At 46.0% G+C, this 15,600-nt stretch overlaps 7 protein-coding genes across 7 annotated transcripts; 5 read left to right on the forward strand and 2 right to left on the reverse strand.

The window, feature by feature from the left end:
* Nucleotides 1-525: 525 nt before the first annotated feature.
* EDB91DRAFT_1246382 (uncharacterized protein) lies at nucleotides 526-1,319 on the forward strand (the record flags this gene model as incomplete). Its single annotated transcript, XM_041322654.1, has 3 exons — nucleotides 526-685; nucleotides 750-1,140; nucleotides 1,193-1,319. 3 exons carry the CDS (start codon nucleotides 526-528, stop codon nucleotides 1,317-1,319), a joined length of 678 nt encoding a protein of 225 aa, XP_041179464.1.
* Nucleotides 1,320-1,472: 153 nt separating this feature from the next.
* On the reverse strand, nucleotides 1,473-1,735 carry EDB91DRAFT_1246383 (uncharacterized protein; the record flags this gene model as incomplete). Its single annotated transcript, XM_041322655.1, has 2 exons — nucleotides 1,473-1,604; nucleotides 1,655-1,735. The coding sequence occupies 2 exons, from the start codon at nucleotides 1,733-1,735 to the stop codon at nucleotides 1,473-1,475; spliced, it is 213 nt and encodes a 70-aa protein (XP_041179465.1).
* Nucleotides 1,736-1,986: 251 nt separating this feature from the next.
* On the forward strand, nucleotides 1,987-2,924 carry EDB91DRAFT_1080405 (uncharacterized protein; the record flags this gene model as incomplete). The annotated part of the gene is made up of 7 exons (XM_041315224.1): nucleotides 1,987-2,066; nucleotides 2,134-2,190; nucleotides 2,245-2,343; nucleotides 2,403-2,453; nucleotides 2,512-2,589; nucleotides 2,640-2,812; nucleotides 2,881-2,924. The coding sequence occupies 7 exons, from the start codon at nucleotides 1,987-1,989 to the stop codon at nucleotides 2,922-2,924; spliced, it is 582 nt and encodes a 193-aa protein (XP_041179466.1).
* A 390-nt stretch (nucleotides 2,925-3,314) lies between these two features.
* EDB91DRAFT_1080406 (uncharacterized protein) lies at nucleotides 3,315-5,124 on the forward strand (the record flags this gene model as incomplete). The annotated part of the gene is made up of 5 exons (XM_041315225.1): nucleotides 3,315-3,506; nucleotides 3,557-3,748; nucleotides 3,851-3,960; nucleotides 4,008-4,243; nucleotides 4,292-5,124. 5 exons carry the CDS (start codon nucleotides 3,315-3,317, stop codon nucleotides 5,122-5,124), a joined length of 1,563 nt encoding a protein of 520 aa, XP_041179467.1.
* Nucleotides 5,125-6,982: 1,858 nt separating this feature from the next.
* On the reverse strand, nucleotides 6,983-11,138 carry EDB91DRAFT_1080407 (uncharacterized protein; the record flags this gene model as incomplete). The annotated part of the gene is made up of 14 exons (XM_041315226.1): nucleotides 6,983-7,065; nucleotides 7,114-7,616; nucleotides 7,824-7,962; nucleotides 8,010-8,088; nucleotides 8,388-8,603; nucleotides 8,738-8,892; nucleotides 8,941-9,338; nucleotides 9,388-9,536; nucleotides 9,591-9,756; nucleotides 9,805-9,833; nucleotides 10,053-10,321; nucleotides 10,380-10,437; nucleotides 10,484-10,705; nucleotides 10,758-11,138. 14 exons carry the CDS (start codon nucleotides 11,136-11,138, stop codon nucleotides 6,983-6,985), a joined length of 2,847 nt encoding a protein of 948 aa, XP_041179468.1.
* A 502-nt stretch (nucleotides 11,139-11,640) lies between these two features.
* On the forward strand, nucleotides 11,641-12,393 carry EDB91DRAFT_1080408 (uncharacterized protein; the record flags this gene model as incomplete). Its single annotated transcript, XM_041315227.1, has 3 exons — nucleotides 11,641-11,720; nucleotides 11,775-11,933; nucleotides 11,994-12,393. 3 exons carry the CDS (start codon nucleotides 11,641-11,643, stop codon nucleotides 12,391-12,393), a joined length of 639 nt encoding a protein of 212 aa, XP_041179469.1.
* A 405-nt stretch (nucleotides 12,394-12,798) lies between these two features.
* On the forward strand, nucleotides 12,799-14,621 carry EDB91DRAFT_1080409 (uncharacterized protein; the record flags this gene model as incomplete). Its single annotated transcript, XM_041315228.1, has 7 exons — nucleotides 12,799-12,882; nucleotides 12,939-13,111; nucleotides 13,136-13,321; nucleotides 13,382-13,510; nucleotides 13,570-13,667; nucleotides 13,729-13,972; nucleotides 14,135-14,621. 7 exons carry the CDS (start codon nucleotides 12,799-12,801, stop codon nucleotides 14,619-14,621), a joined length of 1,401 nt encoding a protein of 466 aa, XP_041179470.1.
* Between the last annotated feature and the right edge of the window lie 979 nt (nucleotides 14,622-15,600).

The following is a 15,600-nucleotide window of genomic DNA, read 5'->3' on the forward strand; positions in this document are numbered from 1 at the left end:
GGCCACATGTTTTGGGCGACATGATGTAAACTGAGCCGCGAGAAGGGCGAAACAGGGAAAGAACCCCAGAAGTGGTTCTGGTACTGGGGTGTCGGCCACCAAACTTAGTAGTAGGCTAGCTGATTTAGTAACTGAACAATGTCAGCAGCTCAGAGCACAAATTCATTTACTTACCTGAGACCATCCATACTTGAACGTTTTCAGGCTTGAAGCTTGAGATCTGAGAGCTTTGAATGGTGCCCTCTGAGATTAGTCAAGCCAATTTTGCACTTGCTCAGATTAGTCAGCAGGTTTGCACTGGGAAAATTCGTCTGGTCCAAGTCTCACTCACAATCAGTGACGGTTAATTCCAAGGACTTGTCTGCAACTCTCGAAGGTAGTTACATCTCTCAAATTCTCAAATGATGGAGTGATCCTCCATATCGCGAATCCCCGACCCTACCGGCCCTCCAGGAGCTAGATAAATTCTCTTGTGGTGAGTGATACATCACCCATATTACTTGAAATCCAGCTGAACTCACCGTCATGACCCAGAACTTATTTTTGTCCATTCAGACAGACACCATGGTGTCTGTCCGACTGGACGGTCTCATCGAATTTCTCCAATGTCTCTCCCTTGAGGATAGGAATGCATTGTCCAGGGGATTGGGCATTGGCATTAACACTAGCAGAGAGACGCCTGATGGTGAATCACTTCCATTTGGTTCCTTGAGACTACCATGACTCACATACCTTTTGCAATGATGTAGATACCGTCACCACTGAAACGCCCCTGCCCACTCCCCCCACGGCTTCCGATAATTCCCCTGCTGTTACTGTGACCAGTATGGAAGTTCCCATTCCTACTCCCTCTACCCCTACTGCAGCTGCTCCTGCTATTCCTGCTGCCTCTGATCCTACCATTCCTACTACCCCGGCTCCTACTGCGGCTGCTCCCACAGGCCATACCACCATCTTGGTTGAGTTCGACGAATATGACGACTCTGATGATGAGGATTCGGCCATGGCAGCCGCTGCACTTGCGGATAACTCCATATTACATTTTTACCATGGAACATACTTCAATGTGCCTGCCGCCAAGGCCCAGGCACCCTTCTATTGTATCACCAGGGGTCGATACATTGGCGTCTTTTCAGGCTGGTGAATTTTTTATTTCGCATTCTGTGTTCTAATACTAATTTCTTCATTGCAGGGATGCTACCGGTTCAAAGGTGCTTGGCATCTCCCGTGGTATCTTTCACAAGGTGGACAGTATTGAGAAGGGCATGAACATCATGAAGGCCGCAATAGAGCGTCGTGATGCCATCCAGGTATTGTAATTGTAGTGCGTAGTTTTTCAGAGGATGTGTTATGTTATAGCTGTCAGAGGGAATCTGCGTGGAGGTCCAGTGCACGAGTATCTCTCTGCTTCAGGACCTCGAGAGCGATAGTCTGTATTGACAAATATGTATTATATGCATAAATAAATGAACCTAAGCAGCGGCCTCTGCAACAATAGCCTCCCGTCTTGACTTCGCTTCCTGTCTCGACTTCACCTCCTGCATGTGAAGTAGCAACCGAGCTCTTGCAGTCTTGACAAGCTCTAAGAGGGTCGGCATATTGGGCTGCCAGTGGTGAATTAGCATAAAGACTGGTCCGAAGGATTCAAACCTACTCTGTTGTAGTAGTAATACTCTACAGACACTGGGGAAGGAGGTAGTGGTGGAGGGATTACTGGAGCAGGCCTGGATGGCATGTTTGTTGAGCTATACAATGGTTGATTTTAGCGATCGACATGTTCTGCAATGAAGACTCACCTGCAAGTATGTAGTAGTTGTTGGGTAATGGTTGAAAACTGTAAGAGGACGGTTAGTTGAGGTTAAATCAAGGAAAGGTGGGATAAAATCGCATAAAACTCCAAATTAAACTCCTACATGAAACGGTTCAAAACTCCTACACACAAATTGAGTATCTGAACCCACTTACGTTCAACCCACATTCTCGCACATGGCACGACCATGTCTATACAACACTGAAGAAGAAAAAGTGGAGGCCGCATGGGGTCATCAGCGCACTTACTATGCACAGTACACTTCACTTTATTGTCATATTGTCGATGGCAGAACTAAATTCAACATTCAGTAACCGTGATAGGTTATGTGCGCAAAAATGGCAAAAAATGGAGGAAACATGCGAGGGAAAGGAATACAAGTAAGACACTTACCGCTTGAAATCACGACATCACCTAACTTCTGGCCTGCACAGTGACAGTCAAGCGCGGTGTGTAGGAAGGCCACATTTGCATCAAACCCCTGAGCAGAAAGTCGAAGCTGCATGCAATTACCGGAAAGAATATTATGATCGGTATGTCATCTTTCGCTTACCGGGTTTGAATGAAGTATATCCACTCATTTCACATCTAGTCATCATGAAGAAATCTGTACCAAATATCGGATCAAATCAGATTTAAATCAGTAGGTCGCCCAATTGTATATTCTCACCTACTCAATCAATCACTTACTACTTGGGCAGTATGAGTCTCAAACCGGCAAAGCGGGATACAAACAAGATGAACAAGATGAACAAGACACGCTCTCACAAAAATAAATGGTATGTCACATTCATCTCGGCAGCTTTTAATAATGTTAAATGATCTTAAGGGCCAGGCTTTGTGATGATATTGATGCGAGCCTGCAGGTCTTGATTGGGTCTTCTGAATCAAGCACAGTGTTGGTAGAGGGCCTATGCACCCACTTCATAGCAAACCCAGATCAGCCTGATTCATTGAATGTCCTGCGGTCCACTCATGATGGGTTGGAAGACCTCCTTCAACGTGCGCAGTCTTTGGAAAACAATGTTATTGACAAATGTGGGATAGGCCAAGACCTTAGTTGTGTGCAGGGTTCTGTGACTCGTGTTTGAAGGGTTCTGGTGGACTTGAATGATGTGTTTACTCACGCTATGCTTGGTGTAGACTACCTAGTGGAAGCACACGCGAACCGCAGACTGAAGCATCAAGTTACCCAAGACTCAAACAAAGACATTATTCCTTAGAGTCTTAGTAGACGGTCAAAATTATGATAACATCCCATATCTGCTATCCTCATCGATCCACCTATTGCACATTCAATCACGCATCATCGTGCATAACGGAAAAGGCCAAACTGAACTTGAAAACACACCTGTGGCTACGCATCATTGGTGTCTACTTGGCAATTTTCATTTGCCGCGAGCTCAAAGGTATGTTGTTAATTATAGATATACATATGAGGCTGAATATTAAATGTTGGATGGCACCACGTACCTGGGTAACTGCCAACCAACAATCTTTCATCATGACATATCGTGATGAATACCTCAAATGCCAGAAAAAAGGCAACTACTCTAACTTTTGGCAACTGTTCTTTGAAAAATGGGAGGAGCAGTGGCCTCCAAGGGCTTCCCTGGATCCAACTGTCCCTGTGGGTCAGGCGCTGACAGCAGAACAGTTGAAGCAGGAGGCTGAAATCAGGGCAGCAGTTCAGACAGTTAGTTTCTTCTTTTACATGCATTATTTGTTGACTTACACTGTGTTCAGCATTTGATGGTCAAATTGCGTAATGACAATGGTCATTCAAAGGTTGCCTGCAAGGCAAATGCTGCAGGGAATTCAGTTGTCAACAAACTTCTCAAGAATATTGTCAAAGGCCCGACAACGACCCAAACACGTCCCCTTAAGGAAAGCGAAGTCTATACCAAAAAATATTACGCATCTCGAGTCCAGCCTTGCGTAAAAGATGAGCTAAGTGCCATGAAAGAACAACCCGATGCCCCCAATCTGAAGAAGACAAACCTTTGCATGATTTGAAAACATATTGTGCAATGCTGGGAGAGTGAGTCTGCTGATGTGAAGGAGGAAATATCGCAACTTGCCAGAGAGATGAGGGAAGCGAGACGTGAGGCAGTGAAGGGGAGAGAATCATCCGAGGCAACCAATGAAATGTAAGTGTCCTTCTCTTCCCGTCCCACACTTTACTGATTTAAGACAGAATTGTACTGAGACTTACGGAAATTCTATCGATGTTCTTCGGAGAGCTTCATGAGGCTACAGGATGGACTTTCAGTGTCCTGCTCGGTGGGCCTGACCCATCCAATGGAGGCACAATTGATGTCAGCAGCTTGCATGTAGGATCAACGAAGCTCGGTAATCGCTTCAACCAGGTGTTCGCAAAGTTCAACGACAATGTTATGGTACCCTACTATGAATTTGTTTCTCATGTTTTTTGTATGTTTTTCCATGTTATACTCTCTATATTGTGCTGACAATGTTTAGCTGAGGCTGGGATTCTGAAAGAAACGGTTGCCCAGAGTCTTGAGGGTGAAGATCTACTCCGCTTTTCCACCACTCCAGACGATATTCCCACAATGGAGGATTTCTCTACGACCATACCATCTGATATATCATGTCCCCCATCCTTACAACTAGAATTAACGCCAATCATCCCTTCTGCGCCACCTGAAGTGGATTTCTTCAGCAACTTGCCTCCCACTCCTCAACATAATGAGACCAGCCATGAATCGAAATTGCCCGTTCTCCCTATGCCGGAGGGGTACATTCCCTCCCCTCCTCCATCTCTACCATATCTAGAGGGCGTGTTTCCCTCTACTTCTATGTTTTTTAATCTGAATTCAAATCTTGACTCTTTCGACAATGCTTTTCGTGAGATGCAGTCCCAGGATGCCATGGCGGAGATGCTGTGTTCCCCTCCCCATATTCATTATCAGTTTGACCATTCTTCCCCTGCTCATATTGGGTATCAGTTCGACCACTCCATCAGGTCCTCGTCACCCACGCTGACCGCTTCCTCTGCGCCTATTATATCAAGCTCCACCACGCCAGCTACGAGTCCCTCTAGGACGGTAGTTACAACTCCCTTGGTAACACCTACTCTGACACCCGTTATGTCAAGCTCCACCATGCCAAACTCCACCATACCAGCTATCACCCCCTCCAGGACGATGGCTACCATGACGCCTAGCCAAACCACGCCAGCTACTTCTGCTACAACCAATGTTGTCCTCACTCCCGGTCCGACCCTCTCACCAGCTCATGCGCTACCACCGACTCCGCCGATTTTCAAGCAAAGTTCTGGGATGACGGGCTGATCCAGTTGTCCCTATGGATTCCAGCAACATAGATGACGCACCTCCCACTAAGTGTCAGAAAAAGAGTCAATATGCTCGTGCATGTGTAAATGCAGTTGAGCCACAGACTCTCACTGTCATGGGCTGAGGTAAACATCAACAATTCAAGTCAACTCGAGCTGCCGCTGCCAACACTATTGGTTGAATATATCAGTGTGTTGATATATTATGTTTTGAATAATGCACAAGCATACATATATAATTACATATTGCGAAATTTAATTTTTGATTATCTTGGGATTGTGTTTCACACTTAAGACTTGCCTTTGAATGCAAACACGCGAATTGCCAAAGAACTGTCAATGTAGAGTTGCGTGAGGGGACAAGCACTTCAAAGTCAAGTCTGTTTGCCTATTTAGGACACACAGGAAAACATATTAGCCCCACTGAATTTTATTTTGTTTCGCCCATTTTTTTACAAGTAATTTACGGGTAACAGACTGACAATGAGCGAAATGAAATAAGCTCACCAGGTGATCTTGCACTGACACCAGCGGGAATTCCTGTATGAGAAGGACCAGGACGAGAGTACAAACACGTGGATGAACGGAGGCGTTCTGCACGTTGAAGGCAGAAGTCGGGGGAACACGTGTTGTCGAAGACGCGTCGAATTCAGACTCTGTCTTGGCTCTGTGGCGCTTGTGCCTCACACCTAGAGTGCCCACGGGAATTCCCGCATGACGGGGTCGGACAACAAGCCAGGCCAAAGTCAGCATAGCACTAATAAGTAGTGCTACAGACTCTGATAATGAGAGAAATAAAATGAGAGAATAAAATGAGCTCACCAGGTGATCTTATGGCAGACCCACCAACCAATACACAGCGACACCATCATAATCCCGTGCAGCCCCAACAACAACAACCAACCAGGTAGTAATCCCCCCTGTCAAAAATTCACACCATAATCGGATGGCTCATCTAGTGATACGGATACAATTATGTGTACACCTCTGAGGAAGTATAGGGCTGCTGGAAGTGCTGGGAGTGTGTATACTGCTACTGCTGGGGGAACGCCAAGGGTTGAGTATAGGAGTGGGAGTGCTGCGGGTGGTAGGAGTGTAGGTGGTGGAGGGGAGGGGTATGTGAGTATGGGTATGAGTATGAGTGCGGGTAGTGGAGGTGGTGCTAACAAGTGGCGCTTGAACGCAAACTCGCGAGTTGCCGAAGAACTGTACAGGTGCTGAAAATAACATGCTGACAAATATAAAGAAGGGGAACAGTGCACCTGTACCTGCATGAGGCGATAAAAATACCGCAGCGTTGGAAATAAAGGGCTGACAAATACAGAGAAGCAAGGATCCGAATCAAAGTACCAGCTGACAAATATGAAGAATCAAGGTACAACCAAAAGAACGGAGGGAACAATCAAAAAGAACCAAGAAAGGATAGTGAGAACCAGGAACGGGCTAGATGAAGGCATCACTTTTAGATTCACCAGTGATACATCACTGATACATCAGCTACTACTGCTGTAAGGACGCTATGTAATGTAGTAATTAATGTATTACAATTTCACTACTACTGTAGGTTGAGTAATGTATTATTATCACAGTATAGCCTGCATATACATACATGGAAGTACAGTACTGGCGCGCGAACAGTGGGAGAGACGTCAAGCCTATAACTGTACCTCTGCAGTCACGGAGGACTCTATCACGGCCCACATGTTGTTGAAGGCTATCTGTAAGTTTCTCCAAAGAGATGCTTGGCGTTTGGCGTAAGCTTTGATGCCCTCGCTTGCAGCATCAGGTAAGCCCGTTCTTTGCCCTGCCTGCTCATCCCACCATGTAGCATGCCACGAGAGGAATTCTCTGACACGTCACATCTCCTCCAGTAAAAGCTGCACTTCTTCTGTCCAGCGGTGCACACGTGCTCTGGCTTTACACCACTCAATGCGTAGTGCTGACGACAGGATTAAAAAACATCAGAAAGAAATGGGGAACAGCTCACCATCCACAAGAACCTCCCTGGTTGCTGAGACGCCCTGCATCTTCCAGATCCAAGAAAGAGTCTGGTTGCCTTCGGATTGACCTGCCTCGCCTTCTGACATTCCGCGCACGTGAGCTGGCTCCAGTATTGGAAAGATGGTCTGCCAGCCATCCTCTGCAAGTGTTCCACATAGGTAGTTTAATGCGGTTCGCATGCGACGGTACCTTTCACCAGCCTCTGTGACATTGCGCTCGACCTTTCCTAACACAGTAGCGGTGCGTGTGTTGGCTCGCTGACCCCAGATATTGACATTCTTGAATTTATAGAGGTGGGTACAAAGAAGGAGATGCTGGCAGAGGTCGTTCAACACATCGAATGCTTGCGCATGGCGCAGTTCCCATTCGAACCGGCAAAGTTGTTTGTCACAGATAGCATCTGGTGCGTGCTCCTTGAGCTGAGAAGGGAGGAATAACCTGATTTGATGTGCCTTCTCCTCAATCAATGTGTCGGTACTTTGGGCAGCTCTGATGGGGGCCACAGAGGGCATGTACAGAACCTGAACTTGACACCACTGATCGACCTTGCGCTGCAGTACATTTGTGCGATCTTGCAGCTTCGAACACTGAAGATCAGTCGCATGGTCACAAAGTGCTAGAAGGTCTCATAGAAGTTGATGTCTGGGGAGTGGTTTGTTAATGATTGACTGAGGTGGGTGAATTTAAAAATCTTACTGTTTGTCTTCAATGCCAATGCCGGATGAGATAAGGACGGCTGGCGATATTTCATTGTGGAGGGAATTGTTGATGCCGTGCTCGAGCTCCTCACTCTCTTCCTGAGAGAGGGTCAACCTGACTGATGCCTGTGTCATGTCTAAAGAATCAGTAGAGGTTTACATGTAGATACTATGGACAACTTACTTGCTGTTGTTGGGCTGAAAGGGTTTGTTGCTGACATGTCTGCTGTTACACGAAACCTCTCGGATGAGATCCAGCGGCGCTAAACCCGCAAGGGGTGTTCAAAGCGTGGCTTTTGGCACTAGCCAAGCAAGGAGCTTGCCTGCGCTAAGTCTGAGTAAGGGTTGAGGCCCTTACTTGCATAGAGTCGATTGGAGCTTCTCGAGGATATGATCCAAGAGACGGAATTCAACTCAAGAGTATTGTCTCAAGAGTAGATGGTTCTTTGTACAAAGGGGGTTCTCTTAGACAAGAGAAGTTCAATCCCAATGACAAGATCAGATGAGAACCGAGTAGATTCAAGTTAGAGAATCTATCTACAAAGAGAAGTAATATATATACGTAAAGCGAGATACCAGTGGAACAGTAAGGGTACAGGGTACAGAGGTAGTACCAAAGTAATGGTAAGGGTTGAGGGTATGTATGAGTCACATACTGGAAAGGGTAAGTAGTACTGGTTGAGCGGTAAGGGCAAAGGGCATGGGGAATCCCCATCAATGAGGGAACCGAAACAGTGGGAAGGGCATAGGGTTTGGTAGAAGCCAGGGCTTCTCTGATCTAGGGGTGGAAGCGAGAGCTTCCTGCGTTTCAGAACAACAGGATCAAAAAGAAAGAGATGAGAATAGAATCGTAACCATGGTTTGGGTCCAGACGAGTCCGAAGAATGAAATGACGCGTAATGCTCATGTTACTGTAACATCTGCTTCCCATTCCTCGACTCCCTGTTTCCATCTTCCTACCTCTTCCGGACGTTCAGTAATGAGTGTCTCGTTGAATTCGTCGAAGTCCTGCTGATGTTGGTAACATTCTGGTATAGCGGCCTTTAGTTTTCGTAATAGACTGGTACCTAGTAGTTGATTAGCCAGTGTCTGAAGTAATACAAATGCGAACTTACCAAGATTGGTCACCTTCTTCCAGTTGAAGTCGCCAAAATGATCGTCAAGTGTGTTGCATCGAGAACCCAGGCCCATTTCGCGTGTGGAGGTAGCAACAGGGTTAATGTTTGCCCACCTGCGCTCCGGAGCTTCACCGTCAGTACGGCCCATGCTTTTAACCAGATTGTGTGAGTAGGTAATTTGACATGAAAAAATATGAGCGGGCAAGTGAAACTTCAGAACCAGAAATGTCGTGATTTTGCCGCCATGTTCAACATGCATCCAATTGGGGTACTGAGCCATGCATTCCCACAAATGTTTGCTCCATTGACAGGCTATGTCATATGAGACATTCAAGGTAACAAGGTCCTTGGCATGCTGCATCATCGAGAAGAATAAGAAATCCATGTTAATATATCTGATGGTCTTATGAGAGACGAGAAGCAATTACAAAAATAAATATGTACTTCTCTCCTTTCTGAAGATCACCAACAGCGCATGGCCGTTTGAAGTTGTGATGTGCGCAGTCAACGGTCCCGGCTCCTGTTGCTGCGAGGCCATGGGAATTCTTGGTTTCTGCTAGATTGACAGCGCTGTGGCTTACACAAGTGCTTTTCTAATTAAAGAGGTTAGTGATTAAGTCTGAAAATTGAGAGTGTGGAGCACGTACCTCTTGCGGCTCCTTGCTAACATCCTGAAGGAATGCTTTGTATCCATCTTCCTCAACAAAATATGCCCACCCCTTGCTAAGACTGGGGTCAATGTTGTCCGAGGACACGTTCTTCCGCGCTAAACGGAAGTTCACATCGATTGCGAGGAAAAGTCCATAGAGCCATCTGTACGAATGTTGGTAAGTAAGACACATCACAAGGTAATTCACTCACCGAACTTCTGGAGGGGCGTCTTCCCAACCCTGCGGTAAGTTTTTACTGGCTTGAGGACATGCTGGACAAATGACTGCGCAAGATCCTTCCAGGGTGGCACCAACACCTGCAGGGTCATGTCCTCACCCAAACCGCTTGAGAAGCGTCAAATTTCACCACTCTCTAACCATTCTCAATAATGCTTCATAGCGATCCTGTCCATCCATCATGAGCAAGGCAATCTATACTCGAGGGAATTGTTTGCTTACCTTCGGAGCACTGAGACCCGTATTATCCGTAAGCCTGGAGAGTGTCTGCCAGACTTCAAAGGCAGATGCCTTCGATTCGAAAGTGAGAATGTGAAAATGGTGAAGTAGGCGGAAAGTGGCGGCAGTTCTGGGGTCTATAGTTGTCGCTGGGAACCAACGGGTGCGGAGAAGCTGGGTGGTAGAAGACTGAGCAGTTTCACAGGCGCAGAAGTCAATAGCGACCGGGTGAACACCATTCACATCCAGAACAACAAAATCGTCATGAAACACTGGCGATGGGTTGCAACATCTCCCCCAAACTGGATGGCCAAGTTGTATCCTGGAGACCGAGGTCTTTCAGGCTAGTGCATTTAAAATGCCCGTCATCCCAGTGCTTCATAATTACCTGGTCATCAGTATATAATACACAATCAATCACATAAATGACTAACCTGGATTCTGTGTAGTGGACTTTCTCGGTGCCTTGAAACTGTGCAGTCCTTGCAATAGAGAGCTGTGCCAAAACAATCCCAACACCGATACTTAGGGCAACCATTGCATTCACTGCTGCCCAGACAGACTTCAGTGAACATGTAGTCGCCATGGCCTTCCAACCGGAGAAGTTCTAGGAGGTAAGCTTTGAGTTCCTTGAGCCAGAGCCCAATAGGATTATCCTGAATAAGCCGTGTCGGTAAGTCAGCAAATATAATCAATGTAAATACATACTGCAGCAGTGCGCCCGCGCTTTTTGGGCTCTGTCGTCATTTCGGCCACATGTTCGTTGTAGATCACGTATGTGATGTCCTTGTTGTCATTGAAATCAAAAAAGAAATCACTTGACCTGGAGTCTGTTATATTTGAAGTCACTTGAGAGGGTATGGGTGCACTGCTGATATATGCTGTTGAGGTAGACAGACGACTAGGTCCTCTGATGGTATATGATTGATGTTTATGGCGAAGAATTTGGTTGTTGCCTGTTTCTTCGGCCAATCGTGCATCTGTAGCATGTTGACGTCCGGCCTGCTGCCTAGTGTGATACTCCTGAGTATAATTATACCATTTTTTTTGCAGCTTCGCCAGCTCCTTTTGCTGCTGGCTTTTGCCCATGGTTAGTTGTTGGTTGGTTGAAGTGTACCAATCAAGCATATGAGGTCACGTGCACTGATCTGTACTGCACTAGTACGCCCGCTCCATGTCAACTTATTTCATTGTGGTTCATGTGCATGAAGGCGAGTCCTGATTATTAAATATTCTTAGAGAGCGAGACTGTATCTATTTAGTTTTAAATTTGCAGGATGCCATAATATCTAGTCTACTTTGTATGCTCATTTTTGTCCGACCACAGAAGTGGGTTTTCATCTGATCAAGATCAATTTCATTGAAAGAGAATTCAAGCTACTAGTACATTGAATCATCCAGCGGTAATACAATGAGACCATGTTTGCGAAGTAGATACATTCTATATAAATACCAACTAAGACCCTTGCATGAAGGGACTTAACATTCTTGTAGTAGCTATGAATGCACGAGTTATTGTCCGACCACACTCCAAAAGCAATCTGTACTTCTTTTCAACCAAAACATCCCCAACCTCCCAACCAACACCATCATGGCACATCCTCCCATTTACAAGACAGATCAGGCCAAACTAGAGGCATCTCGTGAAAGATGCTGGCATCACTATGCAAAGTAAGTTATTATACATATTATGGCCTCGCTAGTTCCTGACCAAGTAAATAAAAGAAACAGGGACAGTATACTGCAAAGGTGGCGAGAGCTTCACATCAGCAAGCCGTCACAGGAGATATTTAAACTTCAAAAAGCTCTTGCCGAGGCCTTGGGTTATGAAGATGATGCTACTACATCCGAGACGGAGGCAGACGATGACGAGAATGACCAACTGTATGTGTTGACATCATATTTTATAAATAGATGAAATGAAACATAATTAATGACCCACAGATTTGATCTCCAAGCGTCCCTCATTGCTATCAAAAACATCAAGGATGAGATGCTGGCATTAGTCCCAGAACCCTGCGCATTTATGGAGGGTGTCGTCCTTCAATATGTCAAAAGCCTTCCGGATGATGGGAATGGCAAGGGTGACACCTCAATCATCAACAGTCCAAAACTTAAGGTTGAAGTCTTACTCCGCCGTGCAATTCCTGTGCAGGACCAGATCATGAATTTCTATGGAGTATCAGCTCAGTCTCGCGCCACTGAATCAGTCTCGCGTTACTTAAACACTGTGCTTGGTTATCTGGAGGACATTCAGTATTTTTTGAACATTGAAGGGGTTTCCGAGTTGACGATTGCCCACTCAATGGGAGAGTTGATGTACCAGAAGGGCATCCATATCTAAATTTATGTATTTCATTCAATTGGTTCATACTTGTAATGCAGAATACAGTTTGCTGTTTGTTCACGCACCGAACCCAAGTACTGGGAGATGATTGGTCTATAAACGTCGAGAAGTTATTTGTGTGGTTAGCACAGCGAACCTTAAGCTTAGAACTGGTTGAAATCTCATGTACACCAACATTTTCAAAAAATCAACCCATAAGCTGTGCGTCATTTTGTTCTATTAATGTTACTTATGAGGCAATGCGGCTAGATGGTGGGGACAGAATGGGTGACAGCTGAACAAAAGGAATTTCTGCAGGGATTGTACAATTATTTCCTTAAGGTGCAGCTCGAAGCAACCTTGGCAGCCTTCTGGACTGAGGTTTATTGCACCTGGTTTGAAAAATGGCCCGAAATCAGCATCATGTACCCTGGTGTTCCAGACCATGAATCCTTAACAGAAGAGCAGAATGAATTGTTAGGGATCGCGGTCAAAAAAAGGCATCAGGTAGGCATAATTCGGAGTCTTGGACTAAAATTCACAAATGATCACCCACCACGCAGCAACTTAGGACATGGTTTAACTACCGATCACAAAGGGGTGGTCGTGCATCAGTCAACGCGATGATGAAATCAATCCATAAGATGCTTGGAAACAGGGCGAAGGGAACTCGAGTTCACACAGCAGCAGAGATATTTGCCAAATCAAGCCACGGTGCTGATGTTCACATCAAGCTGTGAAATGCTATTGATTCCAGTAGTATTGTCACTAAAGGAGAAAAGCTTAACGCCATGAGGAAATTAGCTCAAGAAGCTTACACAGCTGCCAGTCCCGATGTTCAGGCATCTTGCATCGCCACAGTGCAAGCAGAATGTGATGTGAAAGCAAGCGAGGTGCTTAAGCAGAAGCGTGCCCCAGAAGAAAGGACAAACACAGAGCTCGCAAAGTAAGTAGCTGTTATTTGATAGTGATCGCAAATTTGACTTACTGATTGTTGATTTTGCAGGGCACTTGAGGAGTTCCCAGGTCCTATCGCGCATTTCCTGCAAGCAATTCATGAGATGACAGGGTTCCACTGGTCAATTATGGGTGCAGGACCTGACCCTCACTATAATGGTGACATCAATGTCATCAGGTGAGTTTGAATCGCACCGCTGTGTCAAATGTCTGCTAATAAATTTCTTTTTTTTTAAGTTACCATACTGGAGTGAATGAGCAGGGTCAAAACTGGATGCAAGCAACTCCCGAGTTCAATGAAAGACACCTTAAGCCATTCACTGCGTTTGTCTCGCGTCTTTTCCATAAGCTTCGCTTCCCTTGGCCATTCATACTGCATACTGATTAATAAATAAGCGGAACATATGAGGAAGACACGGGCACTCAGCTATGTCCCCCCAATGCCCTCTCAACAAGATACATTGGTGCTTGGAGCTGAGCAAGGAGTCCCTGAGCCCGGGATGCAGGTATTCAGTCATGTGCCGTTACCCCCTGCATCTGCCCCGATTGCGTCTTCACTGCTCTCTTTTGATACTCCCGACTTTGCTAGTTCGTGTGCCAGTGGAAGCAGCGGTTACATGGAGTTACTGACCTTTGATATGTACGACAATAACTTGAATGTTCCACCCTCATCTTCGACCTCTCTCATGCCATACCTCAACTCACCATCCTCTTCACCAATCTCATCATGGAACTGCGGTGCACATGATTCACAAAACTACACTTCTCCTCCTCATGTTTGATCTCGTGATATACTTGACAGCTTTCTTGACCAGACAGCTCCATCTGACGTAAGTCAGCCTTCTCTGCCGCCTTTCATCACCTCTGAGGCTCCCAAATTCAACTTCCCTCTGATTTCTGCTCCAGCCAGCGCCTTTTTGGATGTCCTGCAACCATTGGGCATGGAATCTGGGGGCAATGCAGCTGCAGCTACTGCAGACCTTGCCCTTGCGTCTTCAGCCGGTGAAGACGCAATCACTGAAGCCTCCAATGACCCTCAGCCTCTGTTAGGCACGGACTTGGAATCTGTGGATGCAATTGTCGCTGACGCTCCTCCGACGGTTGGTGCAACAATTGTTGCTGATGTGGCAGCTCCCCAAACGCTCACTCCAATGGCAGCTCCTCAAATGCTCGCTCCAACGATTGTCACTGACGTGGTGGTTCCTCCAGCAGTCAGGAAGACTGGGTGCGTCCGCATGGAGACAACACGACTTGTACAGGCCAACAACATTGGCCAAAATATGAAGTGAGCGAGGCCTGCTGCCGGACATTCCATTGCAAGCGGACCACCAAAGAAGTATGTGTTTCTTTTCCACTCTTTGCTCATCTCATGTCTTTTGAGCAGGAGGTTGAAGTAAATTGATTTATTGACTACATTACTCGTACTTGTAGTAGCATTCACTTAGTACAAAATCATGTATATATTGAGACACTGCGCATGATGAATCACAATCTTGATCATACTCTGAAATCATAGACTCGATGTTGTAAACACGACGGACTTAGGACAATCACACGATGGACTTAGAAAAATCTGGGCAAGCAGAAGGCACGTGATGGTTTGAACCACTAGGAACCAGCCAAGGGACAAATTTGGCCGCAGAAGAGCCAGAAGGAGCGGAAGTCCAGAGGGAAGGAACAGGCCTAGATATTTCATCCAAATGAGGCCAGATTTGTTGATTGAGAAGCAAGATCAACAATCAGAAATGACCCAAAACGAGCTACTGAAGCATCTCGACACCGTTATGCATAACAGGACCTGATCAGAGCAACCAAAACGAGCTACCGAAGCATCTCGACACCATTATGCATAACGGGACCTGTCATGCATAAAGGCAGTAGCGGTCGAGGGTAAGCGTCAACCATACATAACCATAACGTCCCTTAACAGCCATCTTTATGCATAAATATGACACTATAGCCTGATCCTCAATTGACAAAGTTGATAAGGCTTACTGGCAAGCAGTGAGTGGAAACACACATAAGTATTCTACGTACTGTACATCAGTACCTACTCACCACTGGAATGGTTGCTGATCAATTCGAACCAGCTCGGCAATTTCTGCCACTCCTCGAACTGCGAACTAGATCAACGGTTCGGTTCCCCCATTGGACTGTCTAAACTTTGTGTTGAAGCCCGAGTCGAAGGCTGAGCAGGAGATGTCAAAGTGAGACATTGCGAGTGCTAACCGATTGAGGAACTTACAACCAAGTGACGTTGGTCACAGA

Source organism: Suillus paluster, assembly GCF_016628075.1.
Source record: "Suillus paluster strain FC165 chromosome Unknown EDB91scaffold_14, whole genome shotgun sequence".
NCBI classification, from domain to species: Eukaryota; Fungi; Basidiomycota; class Agaricomycetes; order Boletales; family Suillaceae; genus Suillus; species Suillus paluster.